The 25,191-nt window shown below is 46.0% G+C and overlaps 1 protein-coding gene across 3 annotated transcripts in view; it reads left to right on the forward strand.

The window, feature by feature from the left end:
* The window catches only part of ACVR1C (activin A receptor type 1C), a 675,408-nt gene that overhangs the window by 559,652 nt on the left and 90,565 nt on the right, over nt 1-25,191 (forward strand). For all 3 annotated transcript variants that reach the window (XM_078681710.1, XM_078681711.1, XM_078681709.1), the window contains one exon: nt 23,468-23,598. In XM_078681710.1, coding sequence (XP_078537836.1) covers nt 23,468-23,598 — 131 coding nt within the window. The remainder of the gene's footprint in view (nt 1-23,467; nt 23,599-25,191) is intronic.

Below are 25,191 nucleotides of genomic sequence, written 5' to 3' on the forward strand. Positions count from 1 at the left end.
TGGGTGCAGACGGGCTCGCCTTTGGTATGTCTTCGGCCACCAGTAAGTAGATTCTGGGAGGGGGAGGAGCACCAGGGGCAGTGTGCAGGGCTTAGGAGAAGCCCAGGAAGAAGTGGGAAGTGCGGGAAGGAACAGGTAAGGAGATGGGGAGGAGGGCAGAGGTGCAGGAAGCAGGAAAGGAGCTTCGGGAGGGCACAAAGAGAAAAAAGGAAAGATCCACCAAGAGATGGCACAACAACTAACCAAGATGGCACAATAGGTAAGAAGAGGCAAAATAGGAAAGAAGCACAAAGAGATTTCACATGTTGAATGAATGAATGATTACGTATTTGTATTGCGCATGGCTACCCGAAGGCATCCCAGCGCTTTAGACCAACGTTCATTCACCAAGGCTAAACGAACAGGAGGGTTTTTAGCATTTTCCTGAAACTAAGATGGTTACTTTCCATTCTGATGGAGAGTGGAAGATTGTTCCAGAGTTTTGAGGCCTGTACGGAGAAGCGTTGACCACCCATACGCACTCTCCTAGTTTTAGGGACTGTCAGGAAATTTTTGTTATGGGATCTTAATTACCGGCCAGGGGAATACGAGCAGAATAATGATTGCATCAATGCAGGTCCTGTTTTATGAACTACTTTATGGATCGTGACCAGAGCTTTAAATTCGATCCTCTGTTGCACTGGAAGCCAATGCAGCTGGCGGAGTGCAGGTTTGGCAGATGTTCTCCGTGGGACGTTCATCAACATACGTGCAGCGCAATTCTGCGCAGTCTGCAGTATCTTAATTGTCCCTTGAGGGGCCCCTCAATATAGTGCATTTGAATCATCTAGGCGTGATAGTATCAACGCCTGAACTAGAATCCTTCTAGCTTCAAAGGGGAGAAGGATGATATTTTTCCTCAGAAGTCTCATGAGTGCATAGCATGTACAGCAGCTACCTTCCGGGCCTGTACTGAAAAGTTAAGAGCTGGGTCCATCCACACCCCAAGGCTCTTGATTTGAGTCTTGGGCTTGGGTGGTTGGCCCAAGCTATCCGGCCACCATTCCTCCACTGTGGTGGGTGCCTTATGTCCCAGCATCATCACCTCTGTTTTTGCCCCATTAAGTTTTAGGAAGGATTCATCCATCCATTCCCGAACTCTATTAAGGCCGATGGAGAGGTTTTCAAAAGGGGCATCATGTGTGGTTAATGAAATAATCAGGTGTGTGTCGTCTGCGTATGTTACGAGTTGTACTCCCCAGGGAAGCACCACCTCAGCCAAAGGCCTCATGTAAATGTTAAATAGGGTAGGGCTGAGGGACGATCCCTGGGGAACACCGCAATTAAGACACATTTGAGGGGAGGAAGCCTCATTTTCAACGACCACAAAGGTCCTATCAGACAGGAAAGAGTGCAGCCACTGTAACGCGCGGCCAGAGACACCAACTTCCTCCAGCCTGTGTAACAGGATGGAGTGGCTCACGGTGTCGAAGGCCGCGCTAAGGTCTAATAGTATTATGGCTGCATGGTTTCCGTTGTCTACGATCTTCCTTGCTTCCTCAACCATTGATATGAGAGCTGTTTCAGTGCCCTGGTTTCTCCTAAACCCTGTCTGTGTGGTATGGAAGGAGTTGTTACCCTCCAGAAAAGTGGCCAATAGAGAATTAACATATTTCTCCGTGAGCTTGCTGATAGTGGGCAGAAGGGAGATGGGGCGGTAGTTTGCCCAGTCTTCAGAGTTAAGGTTAGGTTTCTTTAACAGAGCCTTAACTTTGGCCTGTTTCCAAGTAAGCGGAACCAGGCCTGAGGCCAGAGAAGCATTAATCACCTCCTGAATAACTGGGGCAACAGTGTCTGATACCAAGTTTAATATGGTAGAGGGTGCAGGATCATTCGGTGAGCCTGATTTTAAATTGCTTAGAAGACGCTGAGTAGTAGGAAGGTCTACCGGATCAAATTCCTTCAGTTGGGTCAGAGCCATGTGGGATGAGGAAGGAAATTCAATAGGTGTATTTTGAAAGGATGAGTATATAATGGCCACTTTCGTGAAAAAGAATTTTGCCAGTTCCTCACATCGCACCTGTGCATGTCCTGGATCATCAATAGGGGAAGGGGGGGGGGGGGGTTCCAAGGATTAAAAAATTTAGAAAATTTCTCTGGGAGAGTTAGCGGCTGTACTAACTTTTGTCTGAAAGTAATTGGATTGAGTGATTTTGATCTCCTTTTTATACTTCTTTAAGGCGAGTTTATAGCTGGCCTTATCAGTTTCAGAATAATGTTTTCTCCACTGTCTTTCCTGTTGTTTACAAACTCACTTCAATAGTTTCAAATCGGGCGTGTACCAGGCTTTCTTATTGTCCCCATTTCTATGAGATAGTTCAGTCTTCGGAAGAGTGAGGTCCAGAGAGGCCTCTACCCACTGAGTAAAAGACATATAGGCTTGCAGAGTGTCATTAGTAATTTTAGGTGAGGTATTTTTGAGATTATTGTCCCAGGTTTCTATTGGAAGTTTGGACCAAACGCAACAATTTATTTTCGCAAATGTAGCATGTTCAGTTTCCTGCTGTGAGGGCAAAGAAAACAGTAGTAGTGAGTGATCAGACCAGGGGACCCTAATAGCGTTGTCATAGCTAAGGGTGTTTACATTGGTGTAGCAATGATCCAGGATATGTCCTGCAGTGTGTGTAGAGTCTGTAACTAGCTGCTTCAAATGAAGAATTTCCAGACCGGTAGTCAAATTAATGCAGGCCGGCAAATCAGATTCGTCTGCATGGATGTTAAAATCTCCTAAAATGGTACAGTTGGTAGATAGTGCTATAGTAATTAATTGCTGTACAAGAGAGGTCTTCGCAAAATTGGGCGTACGGACCCGGGGGTCTATGGAGCAAAACTCCAGAGAAGGTGCAGGTGGGAGAAAAGGAGATAGCAAAACTGAGGCTTTCAGCTCCAGAGATAGAGAAGTTTTCTGTTCGACATCCTAGGGTATTTCTAAATATGATGGCAATCCCTCCTCCCCGACTGTCAGGTCGGTCTTGTCTAAGTATGGCATAGTTGGAGGGTAAGGAGCGTACAATGTCCGACTGAGAGCCCTCATTTGTCCAAGTTTCCGTAAGGAAAAGTACATCTAAATCTCGTTCCTCCAGGAGCAACGCGAACTCAGTCGCATGTTTTGGTAAGGAGCGACAATTAAGTAATGCCAGTCGGTATTTATGAACACCATCCCCCATGCAACATGGTTTATCGAGAAAGAGATTGTATCTACATCCAGTACAGGATTTAGGGGTGCAAGTGAAAGCACCCAATGTGATACAATTAGGAGTTACACCCTTGTTTAGATTAAGCAGGTCATTACGGCTGTACGTGAGAACGGGTCCCACTTGTGAGGCGGAGGTTAGCTCCGTGGCCCCTGGTCCCGGTCTGGCCCGGACGGGCAGACGGGCTTTCCTTAGGCGCTCCTTTGGCGCGATGTTGGCGCATCCGCATAGCGCGTCCGCTGTGCGGAGGAATGGACGTATGGTTAAATACTAGCGCCAAGTGCCTTGCGCCTGAGCAGCTAGGCTGCACCCAACCTGGGAGATACCTCCCTAAGGTGGCCGCCGCGTTCCTTCCACTTCGCCTCCCAAGATCGAGGCCGGACTGAGCCCTAACTCGGCACAGTCACTCGAGTGAGGAATAAGTGATTAAAAATGCCACCAAGGCCAAAGAAATAGTATAACACAAATTTTTAACAATATTTTAAAATAATGCTGAAATAGAGTTTAGCTTGTGCAGGGGCAGTGTGTGTCTCCCGGCTTCCGCCTCAGGAGAATAAACGGGTCTGTAGGCAGTAAGAGGCACTAAATGTGTGAGGAGTGACAGAGAAATGGCACTAGAGGTACAAGAAAGAGGCAGTAAAGGTACAGATGGCATAAATATAGCTGAAGAGATGGCAGAAAAGGAAAACAAGAGGCAGTGAGATGCACTCTAAATGCGAAAGGTGACAGGGAGTTGGCACTGGAGGTGCAAAAAAAACAGAGAAATACTTAGAGATAGAGCAGGAGCGTGTGGGAGAGAGAGTGAGAAGAGGATAAGAGGTTGAGTGAGAGAATCAGACAGGTGCCTATAAGTGTATGAGCTGAGTCAAAAAGGACCTTGACTGGTCACAGATACGTTCAGGGGGACTGGGCATAGGCTAGTTTGGAAAAATAAGGGAACCCCTACATATCACAATAAGCACTTGCTAGCTAGTAGGGAAAACTATGTAAAGGGAAAAAGAACAAGCTAATAACAAGCATGAATATATGAAATTATATCAGGACCTCTTACACCTGATCAAACGACATAGTGCTTGATTATTATCAAAAATATATTTTTATTTTGTTTTGCATATTATTTTATCATTTTTTTCCCCAGAATATCAAAAACACATAATTCTGTATATTTTATAATCACAATGCATCACCAACATGTACGACGTAATCACATGAGTTAGAGATTGGAACAAACATGATACTGTTCTCAAATTATACAATATTATTTCATAGGCACCTGCCCCTCTGATTATAGAGGTCAATTGGAACTAGGACCTGTCCCATTGGGAAATGGAATATAGACACGTCAGGGTGGATTCTTGGTGGCAGTGTCCTTAACATCCGCCTTCAGGATGCTCACCGTCTCTCTTTTTTAATGTCTTTCTACTCCATATTGGGTCTGTGGAATATCCACACAGTTGTTTTCCAAGTCTGTTGACAGTTTGTTAAGTAACATAACTGGATCTTCTGTGGCTTGTAATGTTTCAGTTGCAATTGCATTACTTTCTGTAGCGCACCTTCCTGGCCGTGATGTTAGTGCTGTTAGACTAGTTCTTCCATGACTAAATGTTTGCCTGTGATGCGAAGGTCCCCTCGGGTATCTGGCAAGTTAAAATCCCTACTATAGGGATCTTTTGGATATTCTTTCTAAATCTGATTGATCTTCAACTATGATCTGTCCATTGTTGTATTTTAGCATACCAGTTTGCAGTTGGTCCTTGTTTTTGGTTTCGCAAATTTTAAATACAATCTTTGATTTTCCGTATTTGTTTTGATCTTTCCTGCAGATGTTTTTGCAATGTCGGTCTTTTTATGTCCTAGATGCCCCCTTGAATATGCAGTTTTTAAGCTGGTATTTTGTAATTCCTATGCATATATCTTTTTAAGACGCAATTTCTAACATTTTTTCTATCATCCACTTGGATTTCTTTTGTTTTTTTGTGACTTACGTAACACTTTCTGAGATTCATCCTTGATAGTTTTGTTTATTTCTGTCCATACTTCTTCTGGCTCCCTATTATTCAAATTCAGCATTTCAAATCGTTTTTTGACATGTTGCTCACATGTTCCAAGTATGTTGTCCAAATCTATCTTGGAAGAAAATAGCTTTGTTATTCTTCAGTTTGAATTGGATTTTATAATTGAGCAATTTATGATATGTTTTACGGTCTGCTGCTGGACATTATTTTGCAACTAGAATTGAACTCTTTCATCTTCCACCTGCTGACACTGAGAATGGAATCGCGTTGATTCCAGTTCACTCCATCTAGTAAAGTGCTTGTATTTAGGTGTTGCTTTGATTGTTTGAAAAATATTTTGTGTCAATGTTGCGGTCATTGGACTGACAGAAACAGATAATCTTCTCCTGCATCATTTCAACTTCTTGGGTCATGTGTGTCATCTATATTGTTTTCCTTTCCATTACCTGGTTTTGCATTCCAGGCTTCAAACACTAGAAACACATCTTCTTTGCATTTACTGTCACTCACGCTCTCAAATTGATCGGTAACTTGATCTAAAGATTCTTTATCTGCATCGGTCTTTGGTGTAAAAACTTGTATGATTGCCATGTTGTCAATCTGATTGCTATGTGTCTATCATTGGTGACATTATAGCCAAATACATTCTCCGCAATGACCTTTCTCACTATGAGCGCAACTCCATTTTTCTAGTGTGCACGTCCCAAGTAGTAAAATGCATGATCTTTCATTTGAAAATGTTCGGTCTAAGTTCACTTCATTACACTAATATCACCAGCAATATTTTGGAACCATTTTGAGTCATTTCCATCTTGAGGGGCCCATCTTCAAGCACTCTATCAATAATCTTTCTGGCTTATCTCTGCCTATAGTTTTCTTGATAAAATACAGAAGTGGTTTAGTATTAGCTTCTTCCGCACAGTGCAAATTCAAGCCTTTGGCACTGTCACTGAAGTGATCATCCGCCGTTAATGCCATTGTATAGATGGAAGGTTTAGTCCAGCATCTCTGCTTGGATCTGCTGGCTAGTCATGACTCTGACAATAGTTAAACTCCTGGCAGCAGTGCTCCATGCTTCACTAGGCACTCAAGTTGCCTTGGCACAATACTGTGAGGGAGGATATATATTTCCACAGTTAAAGTGATGCTATGTTTCAACAGCAAAACCTCAAACACCCAGAAATTCACCAATTATGCTATGGTACAAAAACTATACCCCACACCCCACAATTCCTTACTCATGACCCCACACAACACCAGCGATGACATCTCAATTGACACCACTGATAACAACACATACGTCATCACAGAGTGCATCACCAATGACATCGCTCAAATGCCCATTGTTTACATTTAACTATCAGTCTTTGGGAGAAATGTTTTTAAAACTACTGTGCAATTTGTAGATTCTTGGTGTTTTTCTGTAAGATGGGATGTATCTGGCCATATCATAGTCTGTGTCTGGCCGACTGATAATGGATGTTTAGTTGTGAGATGGTGGTGGGTGGGTTCTTTTTGGTATTGGGGTTGTTTATTATGGTGGGTATTTAGGTGGTTCTTTTATGATATGATAGGTGTGGGGTTTATTGTGAAAATGTACTCTTCTGTGGATGTGGTAAGTTTCGTGCAGATCCATCTTTGGTGCAAAGTTACAAGGGGGGTGTTGGCATGTGGTAATAACTTTATAGTTGTTTAATGGATGTGCATTACATTTGGCAGGCAGGTGCAAGCTACGTCCGGTGCAGTAATATCAGATTTTATGCTTCACCAAGGTTAGAGGCTGACTCAAAGGGTGAGGAGGAGCCACAAAATCATTGCTTTGCCACGTTTAGATAACTCTTGATGGATGTAAATCCATCAATGCTGCAAGAACAATTGAAGGGGGAGAGGGATTTCAAAATTGTTAATCTGCAGATAACTTTGGCGCTGTTTAATTAAGCACCATGAAATTGTGAAGGCATTCAGGAAATTATTAATGCCCAGTTTCATTCAAATAACTTTGGCAGTCTATGACATATGTGTACAAAATGTGTCAGGAATTTACATTTTCTTTTTCTTTTGGTTTGTCAAGTAAAGGTTTTTGTAAACATATTTTGAGGTGCTGTACACAAGCTAACTATACCTTCACCTTAACATTTGTTTTTTTTCCAGTGAATTTTAGTTTTTCGATCATATCTTGCTTCCGCCCAACCTTCCAAGGGCAGCCAACACCAGCGCCCACCCCTTGATGTGTGACAAACTTGAGCTGTGTGGGGCCTTCAACTATGTACAACGGGGGTTTGTGCGCAGAGTAAGGCTTCCAGCAATGCCCTGCGCCCAATGCGTCGAGAGTAGCCAATATACCCTGGCAAGTACCCAACCCTTTGTGGGTGAACTCCCTTGCGCAATGGGGGTTAGCCCAAGGGCTGACATCTGGAAGTTCCTTGCCTCTGTGTGTGGTCAATCCACACAATACTAGTCCTTCCCATAATCATTTTTCTTTTTTTTTAATGTATAACCTGGGGGGCACCCTTTGGGGCCATCTCACATTGGCCTGGGGGCAGGGTTTACTCAATTGTTCATATATCTCTTAGATTTAACCACTTCACACTGATTTCTTAATGGATAGATTTACATCAAGCCAAGCCGAGGTACCTTGAGTAAAGTTCTAGTTGCATACCAAGTTTGGTGATTTGGTGTTATTCAGTTCAGACACTTTTTCAGTATCATAGAGCAAACAAAGTTAATTGTGAACTTTTGGCCACTACTTAAATTCTAATATGTTCCCAGCGTTTAAGCAATGTTTTAATGCTTCTGAGCATATTACCATTCTGTTAGCTAGCAAGAAAAATATATTTCATGAAACGTTGTCTCTCCGTCTTAACCTCAGTGCAGAAGCATACAAGATGCAGTATTGTTTCATTGTGATAATCACAGTCTGCATCTTTGATACATTCTGTCAGCACGATTTGTGCAGATGTAAAATAACCCGGGGCTGCCAACTACGCTACGCTCGCGTAGTTTGTGCTACTTCGTGCTATGCGAATTGCACATAGCACAGTGCAAAAATGCATAGCATAGCGTAGTTGGCATTTTCGCTAGCTTGAGGTCCTCAACATCAAGTTGGTGACCGTGAGCGCGTAGTGCTACGCGTATCTCGCGTAGTGCGAAGTGCACTTGCGTAGCTACGTGTAGCGCTACTACACAAACTACGCCCAGGGTTAAAGGCTCTCTTTGATAATTTTAAGCAGATGTAATATTACATGAATCAATGATCAAAGTAGGACTGTATAGGTTGAACTCCATAACATCTGCAGCTGAGTAGCATGATTTGTAAATTCATTGATGACTTAAAAGCCCATTTTAAGGATTATCCTTTCAAATGGTATCCTCCACTCTCTGTCAGTGGTGTAGCTAGGGAGAAGGGGTGTTTTTTAAATTTAGTTCAGTTCAGAAAGACTTTATTTCGATCACTTTAGACCAAAAAAGTACTGTACAAAACACGACCCATACAATCACAAAGTAACATATATACTCTGGGCAATGTAGTTACATAGTTTCAGGCTCATTTCAAAGTACATCAAAATAATAATCAATGCTGGTGCACCCATTTCTGTGCCTCTACACATGTGTTTCTGGATTATTCTGTCATAAGAAGAGAATTATTCTGCGGTTGCTGGACATGCTGCCTTAAAATCCCTGCAGGTTACAATACCAGTGTGAGCGGGAACTCTGAAGATTGTCAGCTTGTAGGCTCACTGGAGCCTTTTTCAACAGTAAGTGGGGGTAGGAGCACACTGCCTCAGGTCTCAGCGCCATTACCCCTTTGCACCACTGGTCAATGCACTACATAGTTTCACACTCATTTCAAAGTTCATCAAAATATTATTCAAAGCTGGTGCAGGCATTTCTGTATCTCTTGACACGTGTTTCTGGATTATACTGTCATCAGTGGAGTATCATTCTGGGTTGGAGGACATGCTGCCACAAAAGTTCCTCAGGTAACTACACCACTCTTGGCACGCAGGAGCCCTGAAGCTCGTCAGCTTGTAGGATGATAATTTATAGTTGTCCTACTAATGACACTGATGTTTGGTACATGCTGCGTTTCTTTTTATGGAATAATTTAGTAGATCGAATAGTGCTGCCTCAAAAAAATCATCATTGTTTGCTATGTTTCCCCAAAAGAGTAAAAAACACTTGTAAAAATTAAGCAAAGATCTTAATCAAAGTCTGCACCTGGTGACATCATAATCAACACAGCAGTGATTAAAACCTGTGTTTCAGGAGAGAGTGATGTCAACTTTTCAGCCTGTTACACCAGAAAGTATCGATCTTTTGAAGAGAAAAGTAAAGTTCCACTCAAAAAATAAATAAAGTGATGAAGGGAGAGACCTGGGCCAAGCAGCTGTGCTAATAGAGGCCACACCCCAGCAACCGGGCACTGTCGGAGGCAGTCAAAGGGAGGGGGGCTGGTGGGCTACGAAGCTTCTGCTGTTCCAGCAGCAGCGGCGTAGCAAGTTGGAAGTGGTCCGACCTGGGCGGCACAACTTTTGCGGCCATCTCTGGGCAGCAAATGCAGGAATTGCCAGCACCTCTCTCACATGTTGCCACCGCGGGTCGGCAGATGCAGGGATAGCCACGAGCGGCCAAAGGTCTACCTACGCTCTGTGCAGCAGTCCTGCTTTTCAGCCCTAAGGTCCGCCATGGGAAAACAAATGTTAGAATTGGGCAGGCAGAAGCAGAAATAATCACATTGTTAGCAACAGGAGTGAGAAGTGTAAGCCTGGGCGGATGGTGACATTTGAAAGTGGTGAGGCGTAAAACAATTGTTGAACTGCACTGTGGCGAGCAAGCGTAGCGAGTGAGCCTGAACCCCCTACAGAGGGTTTGGGGGGTTCTCCCCCCAAGAAAATTTTGAAAAAAGAGTGGACAAATTGTGCATTTTCAAGCAAATTTGAGAAAGCAGGAATGCGTCACGGAGGTCTGATGACCCTGTCCAGTCCCCGGCCCGGCCCCTCCACACCCTGCACCCTGGGAGTCCTACTAAGGTCATCCCTGTGATCTCTATTGCATTACACAAATCAAATGTGGGGACATGAAGAGACAGGTAATAACTTCTCTGATCTAGTCCCTGCAGGGTACACCCCTGTATGTCTGCTCAGAGCGGGCTTTCACCATAAACGGAGGCTTCACTGCCTAGCTTAGCACTGAAATCCCCACTCAAAATCATGTTCAGCTCACAACCCTTGATTGCAACACCCCCATAGAGCGGTCAAAAAAAAAAAATAAGGCAGGGCAAATTTGGGGTTGGGAAATGAAATACATGTGAAATTTATATTATAAAAACGTATAACACACAGATTAAAACCATCATCCCATACCAAGTGGAAAGCCTGTGTTAAATCTGAATCTGTGTTTAGTGCAGCAGTGCTACATCCCAGAGATGTTTTGAGTCATGTAGCTACCAACCAGCGAGAGAGTAGCACAGCTGAGTAAGACGAGTAACCCCTGCAAAAAAACTCATTTGCCAACCACGGGTCCGGAAGCAGAATGACATCAGAAGTCCTAACATGCTCCTGTTGGTTATCATTCATTAACTTAGTGGCCAGACCGTGAATTTGCTGCTAAGGATTTTCAGTGACCTTTGATTAAAACGGAGTATCCATGTGCCCAGCCGGTCATATAATGTGCCACACCAAGAGAACATTAAAGCTACACATTCAGTGCAGTAAACTAATAGGGCATCTGATGTCAAGTGCCAGCCTAATGCTGACAGGAGGGGAGGATGAGAACACCCCACACACTGCATTTTTTTAACATCTAAAATAATATCACAACAGCAATTTGAATGCAGGGAACATAAAACCACAGCACCATGTACAATCCAAAGCACTAAGCCAATGTAGGGATTATGAGAGAACGTTATAGTGAATCGCAGTCTAGAGTCGATTTACAAAGACCGTCCTTCAAAAACACATTTCTAACAAACCACACAAAGCGTAGTGTGAGCAACAAAACTTCATCTTCCTTTTGGCACAGCGGCCACCACCAAAAAGGAATTATTAAAATTCAGCAGCTAATTACAATTCCACACTCATCCATAATTCTGTGCAATTCCAAACATGTGTGCAGATAGATCTTATCTCTGAAACACTAATGGCATAAAACAAGCAGTTTTGCGCACGTGTGTATACACGTACACATGCACACACACACTGACACACACACATATACTTTGCCACTTAGCACTTTGGGTGTCCAAGGAGTAGGAACGTTTTATTAAAATAAAATAGAATAATGAGCAATTTAATGTAAAATTTGCATGTAAAACTCAAATCTTGATCACTCATGCTCTCTGCAACACCACATACTTACTTACCTTGGCTTAATAGATATTACGGTCTTCATCTTTAGGGCCTTATCAATTCTCTCCTTATGAGCATATAATTCATGTTGGGGCTAAGAACCTTGATTTCCAGTGACTGTAGGAAATGAAGATTTCTGGGACTATTGGCAAACAGTTTAACCCGAGGCTGCGCACTCCTCCTGAGTGGAACATTCTTATTACCTCATAGCGCTAAACATGCTGCAGGCGTATTGTAGTTTTCCAGACAGTTTATCCCACAACGCTCAACACAAGAACTTCTGTGTCAATGTATACTGTAGTCTACAAACCACACAGCATCAGCACATTTTCTGACTTTTAGCTATTAGGTGCTGGCAATAAAATGCATTTTAAAAATCTTTGCAGAATTAGTGAAATAGCTGAGAAAGCAGAGAATGTAGCATTTTGCCAGCAATGCCCTCATGGAAATTAGTCTGCATACAATTCTGTCAATGTCGGATAAAAAAGCCTAAGCAGCGTAGTTACCAAATCACCTACTTGGCAGCTAAGAAAAAAGGTAGTTATGCCAGTTGCCGAAAGATAGCAGGTAGCCTCAGGATTAACTACTGTAACAAACTATTATAAAAAGGCCCAGTCATCTGCACTGCCCCGTTAACATCTCTAAAAGGAAAGTATTTTAGGACCACGGACAAAAGGCCTGAAACCGTGAGCCTCAGGAATGAATGCACTCCGGACAATCATGGCAAAGTTTCAAGTGTGCAAGGCCCAGTAACAAAATACAATGCCATTGCCAATCACACACACATCTCACACAGTGACAATTTTGAGAAAGACGTTCCATCTGCATCACTCTCTCTTAATTAAAGACTCTCTCATGAAGTTCAGTCAGGCAAGAACATTGGTCCCAACTCATGTAGATATTGATTCCTAAACTGCATCCAGGCACTGCTCCCAAAATTTATATCCAAGATATCATATGTAACAAACAAAAGGCATTGCTAAGTACTCCTAATGCAGTATTTGTATTCATTCATCTGAGACAAATCGAGCTTATAGTGGCAATGAGCATCAACCCCTAAGATCAAGACAGAGAACACCCTGAAATAAGCCTGTCCCATCAGGCCCACTTAAAGCCCTGGTCCGTGGAGCACAGTAATATTACAGCCCATGGACACCAGTGGTGGTCAATGGTAGCCACACAGAATGCCGCCTTGTACTCAATAAATATACCAGGACCCGATTAAAAGCCCTCAAATTAATTTATACTTATAACAATCGTGACATTTTCTCATAACTAAGTGAAAACATAACGCCCTAGCACATCTGTTCTCTCAAAGGTTAGTCAAAACGGAAGCGTCTCCACTAACACAGAAATAATAACAAAAAAATTCTCCACTAAAGACACAAAAATAATGACAAAAAAAGATCCTGAATATGGTAAGTGGCAAAAAACGAACGTGCAACATTCTTAAAAGACGGAAGTGGGGATGTGGAAGGGGCACGGGAGAAGTGAGCACAAGTGTGCCTAGAGCCGTGGACCGATTCAGACTGGAGGAAATCTTGTAAACAGGTCAAACCAATTTCGCTGGATGCACATTTCAAACGTATTAAATTTCCCTCCCAACACATAGCCTACCTTTCCCCTCCACAGCTTTCCAGAATTGACCCGGGTGGAACATCGGCCTGTAATAGGTTCAGACGACCCTCATCTGGCCCGTGATTTTCCCTTGGGTGGCCTAATTCTGGCATTAGGTGGTGGTGAATGATATTAGGATTCATAATTACAAATGTCTTACTAACACCTTCACGGAAACCTACTAACACCTACATCAGACAATATGTAGAAAATAGGTGTCACGGTTCGAAACACAGAACATAAGTGACTCGAGGTCTCACCCTAAAAAAGTAATTTCCAAACAAGTGGTGATAACACAGAATTGACAAAAGAATAATTCGGAAAGGTTTCAAAATGTACCACCGGGTAAAAAAAAAAAAAAACTGTTTTGCCCAATACTGCCTTGACCACCGCCCAAACAAATGGAACATAACACCATTCAAGACCAATATGCAACGTGTTACTAGAGCACACAGCATCCGAGTCCGAATTTATTATGCTGGCATAATATGCCATCAGAACCAGTACCCAGCCACGTGCGCGGAGTGACTCAGCAGACTCGGGTGCTCGCACTACCCTCGAATCAGCACATGGCATTCAAAACAAACCTGCACTAAGGAGATGCAGCAATGAAGGAAAATGTCTCCTTTTTACTGCTGTAAAGTTCAACAGGCCCGAGGCCCCTTGGGGCTCTGTGTACCAGACAGTGCCACTGCACCTGCTGGGCACTGCCTGCAAAATCAAGCAAGCAGCCGGCTCGCAATACTCGGAAGGAGGAGGGAAAGGGGGGAGGTTAGGTGCCGGGGAAGTTAAAAATGAAAATTTAAGAAAAGAAAACTTACCGTTCCACGCCGCCTCTGCTCGACTGCTCCTCCTGGGCCAGGGTCCCGACCCGTGCACGCTCTTCAAAAAACCGGAACAGCCACGACGTCACTGCTAACACCTTTCTGACGCTGCTCCAGCAGCGCCAGTATTGATTGAGGGCAGAGATATTCCTGCCCATTAGGAGACCGGGGGCTGCGACATGAAGCAACCCTCGGTCTCTTAAGGGGAAGGCTAGTGCGCATGTTTGGGCTGATCGTAAAAATGATCAGCCCAAAAATGAACATGCGCTCTAACTACTGCTGTAACTATAGTGCCCACACCATCAGTGCTTGCTTCGCCCTGCGCACATTACACTTACATACCAAGGAAACTCATGAGACATATTTGTGGGAAACCAGTGATGCAGGTTTATTTGCGTACAACACAGGTACTGATAGGTGGGTCATCTTACAGGCGATCCAATGCAGCAGCCTCTCGCTGACCCGCATGCCCAAGGAGCCATCTTGCACGGCGAGGCGATGCTCTGACGGTGCAGTACATTATCACTTTATTTCGTTAGACTCCCGTCCCCCCTGTCAGGGCGGGAGATGAGGCACACCCACGGTCGGTTCAGGCCCCCCGACCGCCCGAAGGACTAACGGGGCGCCGACGCTGTTTCCTGGAACCCCCTCGGCTCCAGGTTCTTGGCTCGGGCACCCTACTGTGCCAGGCAGAGGTATTTAGACTGTATCCTTCTGCCGCAGAGGTACCCCTACTGTCCATCTGCTTCCAGATTGCCCTGTGACTCCGCCTGCAACATAAAAACATGATCATTAAGGTATTCAAAACTGTGCCAACCGCTCTGCAGCTGGGTCAGGGTTCAGGGTGGGTTACAGCGCAGAGCAGCCTAGGACTAGGCGCGGGAAAGAAAGGCCGAGCCTAGCTGCTGGGCCTGGACATATACCCCCGGAAGCGCCTCCCCCGTCCCCAGGAGAGCCCTCTCCATTGGCCGTTGGCCGGGGGGGCGGCTCAGGGGGGGGCGTGCTGCAGGCTCCGCTCGCCCGACGTGTGGGACTAGGGCGCTGTCCCGCCCATGCTCCCCTTCGTGTCGCGCTGCCAGCGGCATAGTGCCCACACCATCAGTGCTTGCTTCGCCCTGCGCACATTACACTTACATACCAAGGAAACTCATGAGACATATTTGTGGGAAACCAGTGATGCAGGTTTATTTGCGTACAACACACGTACTGATAGGTGGGTCATCTTACAGGCGATCCAATGCAGCAGCCTCTCGCTGACCCGCATGCCCAAGGAGCCATCTTGCACGGCGAGGCGATGCTCTGACGGTGCAGTACATTATCACTTTATTTCGTTAGACTCCCGCCCCCCCTGTCAGGGCGGGAGATGAGGCACACCCCCGGTCGGTTCAGGCCCCCCGACCGCCCGAAGGTCTAACGGGGCGCCGACGCTGTTTCCTGGAACCCCCTCGGCTCCAGGTTCTTGGCTCGGGCACCCTACTGTGCCAGGCAGAGGTATTTAGACTGTATCCTTCTGCCGCAGAGGTACCCCTACTGTCCATCTGCTTCCAGATCGCCCTGTACTCCGCCACAGCTCTGGAGGAGGCTTCCATCGATGACAGAGCCCCCCACCCACCTAGCTACTTTTGGTCGCTGTTTAGTGCACCTCTATCATAGTACCCTTCACCACACCTAGTTGTTGCCCTCACTTTTTGTCTGCCACGGGGCCAGCCGCTAACGAGTCAACATTCTGATGTGTGGTGGGTTTGGACTCATTCCCAGAATATTGGTGTAAGGTTCCTATTTCCGGACTGCGCTTGTGCCCCTGCAGCAAGCATAATGCACTCCTAATTTTCTTCTAGGCGACCATCAAGCTTTACACTGTTAACCTGAAGCTAGGAGGTTATACATGTTTTCGATGTTGAGAATGTGTGCTAAAGCAATGCACTGTATTGGCATTGGCTGTACATTAATTTAGGGCTGACATGCCATTTATTGCCCTTGTTACCTAGTGTTCGGGTATATGTTTGGCCCTATTCACTATAGGCAAGGTATTCACAATTGTGACCCTTCATTCTAGTTCTACTTATTCCTCCCGGTTGTCACTCAAGTGCCACCATCGCCAACATTACGTTTGTCCTAGGCCTGAGTGTCTAGCATATGTTGCAGTATTTTACCTCCAATTGTACTTTGTCTCTCTAGCAACCTGCACACTTATCACTTATCCCTTCTGCAATGCACTGTGCGATTATTACCTGTCATTTCTTGTACTTATTGTGAATAGCTCATGCCTTCAGGTAACGTCCGTGCTATATAAAAACGCATTATTGATAAATGCACAAAAGTTGACCTCGAGCAATTCAGGATGACGTGCTTATCGACCATTCATTGCATAATCGATTTTTATAGTGAGAGCCAGTAAAGGGGCTGTGCGGCCTGCTAGAGCACTTGGTGTTCGGACTCTTTACTATCATGTTTGAATATATGTGTGGTACAACAAATTCCTTCTCTGTAAGGGGCTGATCGCCAGATAACCAGAGTTGGCGACAGTGAGCTATTATAGTTGTTCACCACGAAGCCTTGTCGGCATGTATTGCTTCCTTGATGGAAACAAGTTCAGGGGCTGTTTCGACTGGCGCCCTAAACGACATTTCCAATATGACCATACCAACTTTGTTTGAGCCTGTCTGTGCCTGCTAGTACAACCAGATATATTAACTAAAATCTGTTACATAACGTATACAGTCACTGAGCGCTCCATGTCACTCCACAGCACCCTCTGCCATGTATGTACCACCAGAGCTCACTCCCACAAATGGCTGCGTTCTCATGTATTCATAAACTCGCTCCGACTTAACGATGGAACTGTTAAATTAAAACTACAGCAGATGTGTGATGTAGTCAGTAATTGTTCTCTTAGTTAGGAAGACACATAGGCTAGCCTGAATTGCCATATACACTTCGCTTGTTACTATTTATTACCTTGATTCCAGCTCCGTTCGGCGCCAGAATGTTAAGGGCACAGGCCACAACAGTCATCTAACATTACAGCAAATCAATAGTAGAAGTCTTAGTAATTGTGTTACTGACCTTAGTATGAATTACACCAAACTTAACTTTATGCTGCCTTTAAAACATGAAGACCTTTGTACGCAGGGTGCTGTTCTGGTGTGAGGCTCAAAGTGCTTTATTACATAATGGATACCCGGTTATCGCATGGTAACGCCCCATCTGAACCTGCATGCACTTCATTATGCTACAAGGGCAGGTCTCACTTTCACAGGACTAGTTACCAACGACATTGATCTTGCCACCTTGGGACCTGAATAACCCATAATTCACTGACTCAGGGGGCCCGCTTACTATTGTACCTGGCCCAGGGCCCTCCACCTCTTGTGAACCCTGCAGTTTGAATTAGGACCAATTAATACCAAGATTGCTCTCCACAAGCCCCGCGCAAATACCTTTCTCGTTATATCGAGCAGTATCCTTCAATGCTCAGTAGAGCAGTCTCATAATGTTCATTGAGCAGTCTCATTCGCTGTTCATTCATGCTATTACTACCGGGCTCTGGGTGTTTACAGCAGGCATATGCTGTTAAAATATTGTGGAGTATTATACGAGTTGTCTGGGTATTTACAGCAGACATATACTGTTGAGGCTACTGGGCCGTAGAATGTAACGTATTGTGGAGTATTATACGAGTTGTCCGAACTTATGGACAGGAGTTTGGGTTAACATTAATTAATGCACCCAGGTATTCCCACAACGTATTGGGAATATGCGCGGTGCAAACAGGGCCCATGAGCTGCAGAATTGTTTTTATGTCTAAATACAATTCAAAGTCGTACCGACGATGCAACGTAATATTTGGGATAAGTCATTGTAAATTTAGAATGCTTCATAATATACGATTGGGTGTCTTCGCAGCATCGCTTGCTGAAACCGAACTGTTACACCCAATACTTACGTCAGGACGAGACACCTACGCAGTGAAGAGAATGACAAATCTACCATGAACCTCACTGGAAGACCGCAGGCGGGTGGCGCCTCGCTCGCGGCAGGGACGTGGCCTGAGCCCTTGTGTGGTGCGTTCTCACTATGCAAACTGAGAAACTTTGCTGAGGCATGGTGCAGAGCATAATGTCTTTGTTTCTAGGTTTTTTATTTGCCTAGTTTTATAAGGCGCAAACTGGATTCGAATCAGGTATCAAAGCGCTTTACATATCACCAGTTACCTTGCATGGGGACGCACATTCGTTTTAGGCACGGGGGGATTAAGTGATTTGCCCAGAATCCCAGGATGTTTTGGCGTCGTACCGAGACTCGAACCCAGAACCCCAGGTCCGAGGTCGAGCACCCTAGCCGTTAAGCCAACTCCTATCTAGCAGCCAGGCCTTAACCCGCAGTCCCTCTGCTCTACGTGCCATGTCACAGTTGCTTCTTACTGCTGTACCTTGGTGAGGGCTCACCGCTCACCTGGCCTAGGCCATAATTCCGAAAACACTGTACCGCAGTGTTCTGTCAGGCCTAGTAATGGTAAAACTGTGCTGCAGTGCCACCAGGTGGCCTGACTAGCTCAAGGCACCAGTGCAATGCTCGACCCTTTTGGCGAAGAACGAACTTGTGAATTGTTCGTCCTGCCTACCTGTACAATCTTCGTTATCTCAATAGTATGGAAACCCTTGCTGTTATGGGAGTGTCGACTCTACTTGGAAGTTGAACTGTATTCAAAGAATGGGGAAAACACAAACAAACGTGTCCAGTACCGATCTCGAAAACGCCAGCAGGCTGTACTGCTGAGAGTTATAAACCATTTTTGTAATAATTTTATGGTTTACCTTGATACTCAAAATATGCCTTGCTGCCCCGTAACTCAATGTCGTGTGTGGCTATATTTATTCAATCCTGGGTAACTATCTTGCGCGTCAAGTCCGTTATTTCTGTCGCTGTCTCGTGTACCATAGTAGGTACCACGGGCATCTCCACTGGCACCACAGCGGGGGGTGGTGTTAATGCCAGCTGACTGTTACGTGCTGGTACGGCCGGAAATTCCTTCTGGGTGACCTTCCGCTTGCGAGTGGACCGACGTGTCCCCTCTCCCGAGGTGCCCGGTGCATCCTCATGGGCCCCAGGTTGGCTAGCCTCCTCTAGCCTCCGCGCCTCAATGAAACCTTGTGCCCATGCTGGCCCTTTGGTCTGCGCGACCGCTAGGAATTCCGCCCACAGCCCGTCCTGTGGCAACGCGGCACCACGGGTGCTCATAGTGATGGCTTCTACCCTTCCGGGTTCCTACGGATGAGAAAGTACAAAGGGGGGGTGAGCCACGCATTCCCGCGTACATTATCCCCCACGCGGCTTCATGCCTTCTTAGCGGGGTCTGCTGGCCTGCGACCGGCCCACTGGCAGCCACCTGCCCTTGTCTCTTGTTTCGTCCCATGCATTACCTGTTGTACTTTCAATCCTAGCTGCTGCCAAACCTTGACCGCGTTCCCGAGGGCAATCTGTAAAACAAGACTGCGTTACTCAACATCAGACCGTGTCACAAGCGAGAATACCTGTAAAGAGACCCGCGTTATAATGTGCCACTCCCTTAATGGCACCGTGTTACCAGGTTGTGGCTCGTACTTCACGAACGAACTGCCCCTTGTTTATGAGCTGGTCCAATGGACCTTGCCCTCAGCAATTACCTGTTGATCTGCCCTCCTCCTAGGTAGTTGCTAATCCTTGCGACGTGTTCCAAATGTAATCTGAAAGAACAACACAACCGTAAATCGTCCTGAGCACTGCACTTGTGTCTGAACAATCTTGTGCTCATTCGCCAATACCTGTTACCCCCCCTCCATGACCGTGTGCTGGTACCAGGGACCTGAATCTACCTCAGCGCCTAACATAATTGCCACATTAATATCCTGCTCTCTCGCCTAAATAGTTGTCGTACAATGTTTATCCTGTTAGTGTAACCTGAACTGGTGCAGGGCACGTAGCCAAGGCACATACAGACTTATTTGTGCATCACTATCTGTATAGCAATGTCCCTAACATGAATTAGTGATAGAGCCCAGGCAGTGTACCCCCTGCTCATCAGGGGTGCCTACTCAGGCCATGGCCACTGGATATCAGATATGGGAGAATAGGGGGTTAAATCCTGCATGGGTGCCCCAATCATTTTGCACTATGCCCTTGACTCCTCCTTACACTACCAACTATATTCGTATTAGCTTCTTGCACTGACATGAGCGCAAGACGACTGTCTGTTCCTCGTTGTAGGTTTAATCCTGAGAATGGGCTTTAAAGGGCTGGCCAGCCGGATCTACAGTAACGAAATTCACGTATACGCTACATTTATGCACTTCACCTCAGTGCTGCTCATAAAGTCTGAGGCGAAATTGAGCTTACGAGTCAGAAAGAGCCTCTGTGTGCCTTCTTCATTCATCTGTGCTAGGTCCAAACGGAAGAAGTCACACGGTGTTGATTGCTGGCTTTCAATCCCAGCATAAATGAATGTTGCGCTATCGAAGCAGGCAAAAACCTGCATCCTTCAAAATATAATGGTGCACCCGTTGACCTCTTGCGCTAGTGGGTGCTCTTGCGCTAGTGGGTGCGCATCGGTAGATGTACGCTAACTCTTGCCCTTTGCTAATTTGTTTGTATCTCTTCAGGCATTTGTTAAACTCTGCAACTGTGAAAGTACGTTTGTGGCTGCGCACATAGAATTTATATTTTGGGCCCTTCGGAATCCCACTGCTTCCCAGCATCTGATAAAAGATTCTGGTGGTCACTGTTGCATTAACTTGCCTCCGCAGTAAACACAAGGCACGGACGCAGTGGGCATAAACACAGATTTTTTGCCGTTGCTCGCCCCACACGCGCAACACTGTCATTGGCAATAGGCGCTTAAGGCTACAAGCTTGTCGCATTCGTGCAAGGCCTGTTATATATTCCGTGCCTTGGCAGAAGGGATTTTCTGCTTAATGGCTTGTCACATTCCGTGAAGCAGTTTTGATAGTGGCAAAGCCTCGCGCTTTTACATTAAATCAAAACCTCCCCGGAGACGAAAGGTGGAACTGCTTAAAAATACCTCTAAGCAACGCAAACGCCTCGCGGAGTACTCCCCCCGCTCGGGGTCATCCTGGCGAACCCCGCATTCCGTAATGGATGGAAATCACAGAGATGGCCCATATAAAATGTATTTATTGCCAAGTGTAAAGTCAATAAAATGGTAGCCTTGCTGTTTGCTTTACTTTTATTGCACATCAGAATGAAGAGCGTTTTTCCTGGCATCCCTCGTGGTGACAGAATTGTACGAATATACATAAGTATTCCGCAGTACTGTAAATATTGTTGACCTATAACCGAGCGTCACTTTATCCGCTTTAGCTGCAGTAATGTGTCTAACGCAAAGGACACCAGCTGTAGGAGATGAGGATTTCCTACGATGCGAACTCAAATTATTCATCGGGAATGTTCTTGTCCACTGCATCAAGGCCCTGCGCGCGCGCGGTGTAGACTTGGCACACCGCTCCAATTTTAGCACCGCAGTCATTTGTTTTCCTTTTTGTCATGGAAAAGAAATGCGCTGTTATTTGCCGAATGTTCCATGGCCTTGTAGACTGGCGGAATCTTGGTACTGCAATCTTAGTAGATGTGAAATTAAAGAGAGGTGTAGAGTTCTATCAGTGATCAACAACACCTGAGAAATTAAACCTAGCCGGCTTAACTGTCGAGCGCAATAGCCGAGGTTTTTTCAGCAATCTGCTTGTGAGGGAGCGCCCCCCCCGATCGTGTGGCCGGCAAAGGCGGCGGGCAAGCGCGTGGCCGGCAATGGCGGCGGGCAAGCGCGTGGCCCGCAGCGGGCTTAACTGTCGAGCCCACAGAACCGCCTAGTGGGCTTAACTGTCGAGCCCACAGAACCGCCTAGCGCCTAGCATCAGCCTCCCTTATAGGGGCCCAGACAATTACCACGGCAGCCCCAGGTACTCATGCCGCCCGCTACCTGGAACGCCGGCGCTGCCATCACTACCCGCGTGGCCCTGATGGGTGACAATTACCACGGCAGCCCCGGTCCTCATGCCGCCCAGCTGCAATCACTACCCGCGTGGCCCAGAAGGGGTGACAATTACAACGACAGCCCCGGTCCTCATGCCGCCTGCTACCTGGACGCCGGCGGTGCAATCACTACCCGCGTGGCCCTGATGGGTGACAATTACCACGGCAGCCCCGGTCCTCATGCCGCCCAGCTGCAATCACTACCCGCGTGGCCCTGAAGGGGTGACAATTACAACGACAGCCCAGGTCCTCATGCCGCCCGCTACCTGGACGCCGGCGCTGCAATCACTACCCGTGTGGCCCTGAAGAGGTGAAAGTCCCGCTGGACACATGACAACATCTAAACGCGCCGCAATCACTACCCGCGTGGCGCTGAAGGGGTGACCATTACCACGGCAGCCCCGGTCCTCATGCCGCCCGCTACCTGGAACGCCGGCGCTGCAATCATTACCCGCGTGGCCCTGAAGAGGTGCAAGCCCCGCTGGACACCCGACAGCTATCTAACACGATCTACCCACGCCTAAACACTCATAACCCCGCTCCGCCTAGCCCGCGACACGCAACCACCAGCCCCCCCGTGGTCGACACCACAGGGCCCAATCAACCAGGTCATGTCCAGGGATCAGGCCGGGGGGAGAGTAGCCGGAAGCCCCATACCGTGAATCCGTCGACGACGTTACAGCGCAGAGCAGCCTAGGACTAGGCGCGGGAAAGAAAGGCCGAGCCTAGCTGCTGGGCCTGGACATATACCCCCGGAAGCACCTCCCCGTCCCCAGGAGAGCCCTCCCCATTGGCCGTTGGCCGGGGCGGCGGCTCAGGGGGGTGCGCTGCAGGCTCCGCTCGCCCGACGTGTGGGACTAGGGCGCTGTCCCGCCCATGCTCCCCTTCGTGTCGCGCTGCCAGCGGCATAGTGCGCTGTAACTCCCGAGTGGTGCTGCAGCCTGGCCAGCCCCGTCCCCTCCCACCTCCTTCAGCGTCCCTCCCTCGCTCTACTTCTCCGACGCTAATTCAGGACTCGTCCTGATTCGAATTAGAGTTGGAGAAGTAGAAGGAAGAATTTGAATGGCATGCTGTGGCATTAGTGCCGTGGCATTAGTGGGGCAACGCCCCAGCGCCCCCAATGGACGCACCGCCACATACCACTGCATTTGTTCACCACTCTGACACCAGTTGACAGATATGTCATGCTGAAATATAAATTCTGCAGCTTTCATCCCCACCCCCAAAGCAACTTTGTGCAACACGTGGGGTTTTAAGTGCTGATAACTAGCAGGACTTGCTTCTGCATATGACACACAAATGTATATGTTTTGCAGAGAATAATAAATGTAACCACTTTGCCAGTATCACATGTTACACTTAACGTCACATTTATATTTTGCTTCTGTTTCACAAATGTCCTGTAGGAGTCATTGACGAACATCAGTTGCCTTATCATGACATGGTGCCTTCTGATCCCTCAATAGAAGACATGAGAAAAGTTGTGTGTGACCAGAAACTTCGACCTAACATCCCAAACCAGTGGCAGAGCTGTGAGGTAATTTATTTTTACTGTCATAAAGTAAATAATACAATTCTTTACTTTCTTATTCGTAGTGTCCTAATAGCACAAATAACATATTTTCTAGATTCAGCTATGAATATGTGGATGTGACAATATGATTCATGCCGTCCCTCTTGACAATTGTGCATTGCCCTAAGGTGCATCAGATTCTTTCACCAAAAGAGTGCCTCATGATCTGACAAGTTCAGCTCTGGAACGGAAAGGGTTCACTGGGACCTAATGTAAGCAAGAAAAATAGGGCCCTCAACCACTTGTCTGGATATTAAAAGGCAGCTATACTATAGGTGTAACAGGCCCTCAAAACCCTAGACTCTGGTGCAGCTGCACTTGCTACATTAATGATAGCTACCCCATTAGGTTCACAGGCTTTAGCCTGGAGTAGGTTACCTGCAATAGACCAGTCAATCAGTGCTTTTCTTTAGGTAAATTAGACTTATCTATTTGTAAATAGGGCATCTTGGTAGCAGGAGCACGTCTGTCCTGGTGATCCGGGGTTGCTGCAAGTTGCTCTGCGAGAGTTAGTTAGAATTAATCAAGAAAATCTTCCTCCCTGCAATATATTTATAGCACAGATCCCTCACACTCTTCTTGTTCAAATATAGATGTCCCATGGGAAATCGCCTGCATATTTGTTTTTTTCTTTCGAGCTCCTAACAGTGGTATGTGGGTATCACCACTCAACTGCTCCACTGGTGGTGTGAAAGAAACTAAAAGACAAGCCTTTGTGTCCATGCTCCCAAGAATCATACATGCACTCGGGCAACCAAACTTCATTTGTTGTAAATAATAAAGAAGCTTGTCATGCATGCTGTGCCTTTCTCTGCATGGTGAAGGACTGACCTCAACATCTTGGTAGATTTCGTATACTATGTATGAACCTCCTTAATCAACATCAGGATAAAAAATGAATTCAACCCTCCACAACAGGGAGACACACGCGCTTATAATTTAATAACCTTATTAGGTACCTCCATGTTGCTATCACAAGCATATTCATGAACTGTTTAGGGGACAAGTCTACACAGTTGGGGGTAGATCATCTGAGAATGAAAGTCCCTCATGGAGTGCCATCAAATGTGAATCCATTTCAGCGTCTGTGTGTTATGGGGAGGCTGTGCTACTGATAGAGCGCGCGATGGTCACCCGACTATAATTTTACCATATGCACACTTGGGCCCAAAATTCAATTCACCATATTTATCTAATCGGGTAACCTACACTCTACTACCAGTCTTTAATCCTAACTAATTCCTATACCATTGACTTACCAATCCTTATCACTGGTACCTATGACCACAATGGTTCAGGGAGCTAGCTGCAAAGATAAGCAGTCAAATAACATTTATAACATTTGCACTCTTTATAATAACCACAGACTCAAGAAGTTTTGAAAACCTTTATCTAATTTTCATCAAGGGTTGAAAGCCAAAAGTTCACAGCAAGCAAACTATCAATAACCAGATTCATAAAAAGCGTATAATTATGTAAAAGATATGATGCCAACCATTGAGAAATCTAAAGGGAAGGTAAGAACAGGGAACATACTATAATGAACTCACAGAATCT

Source organism: Lissotriton helveticus, chromosome 3_1, assembly GCF_964261635.1.
Source record: "Lissotriton helveticus chromosome 3_1, aLisHel1.1, whole genome shotgun sequence".
Taxonomy (NCBI): domain Eukaryota; kingdom Metazoa; phylum Chordata; class Amphibia; order Caudata; family Salamandridae; genus Lissotriton; species Lissotriton helveticus.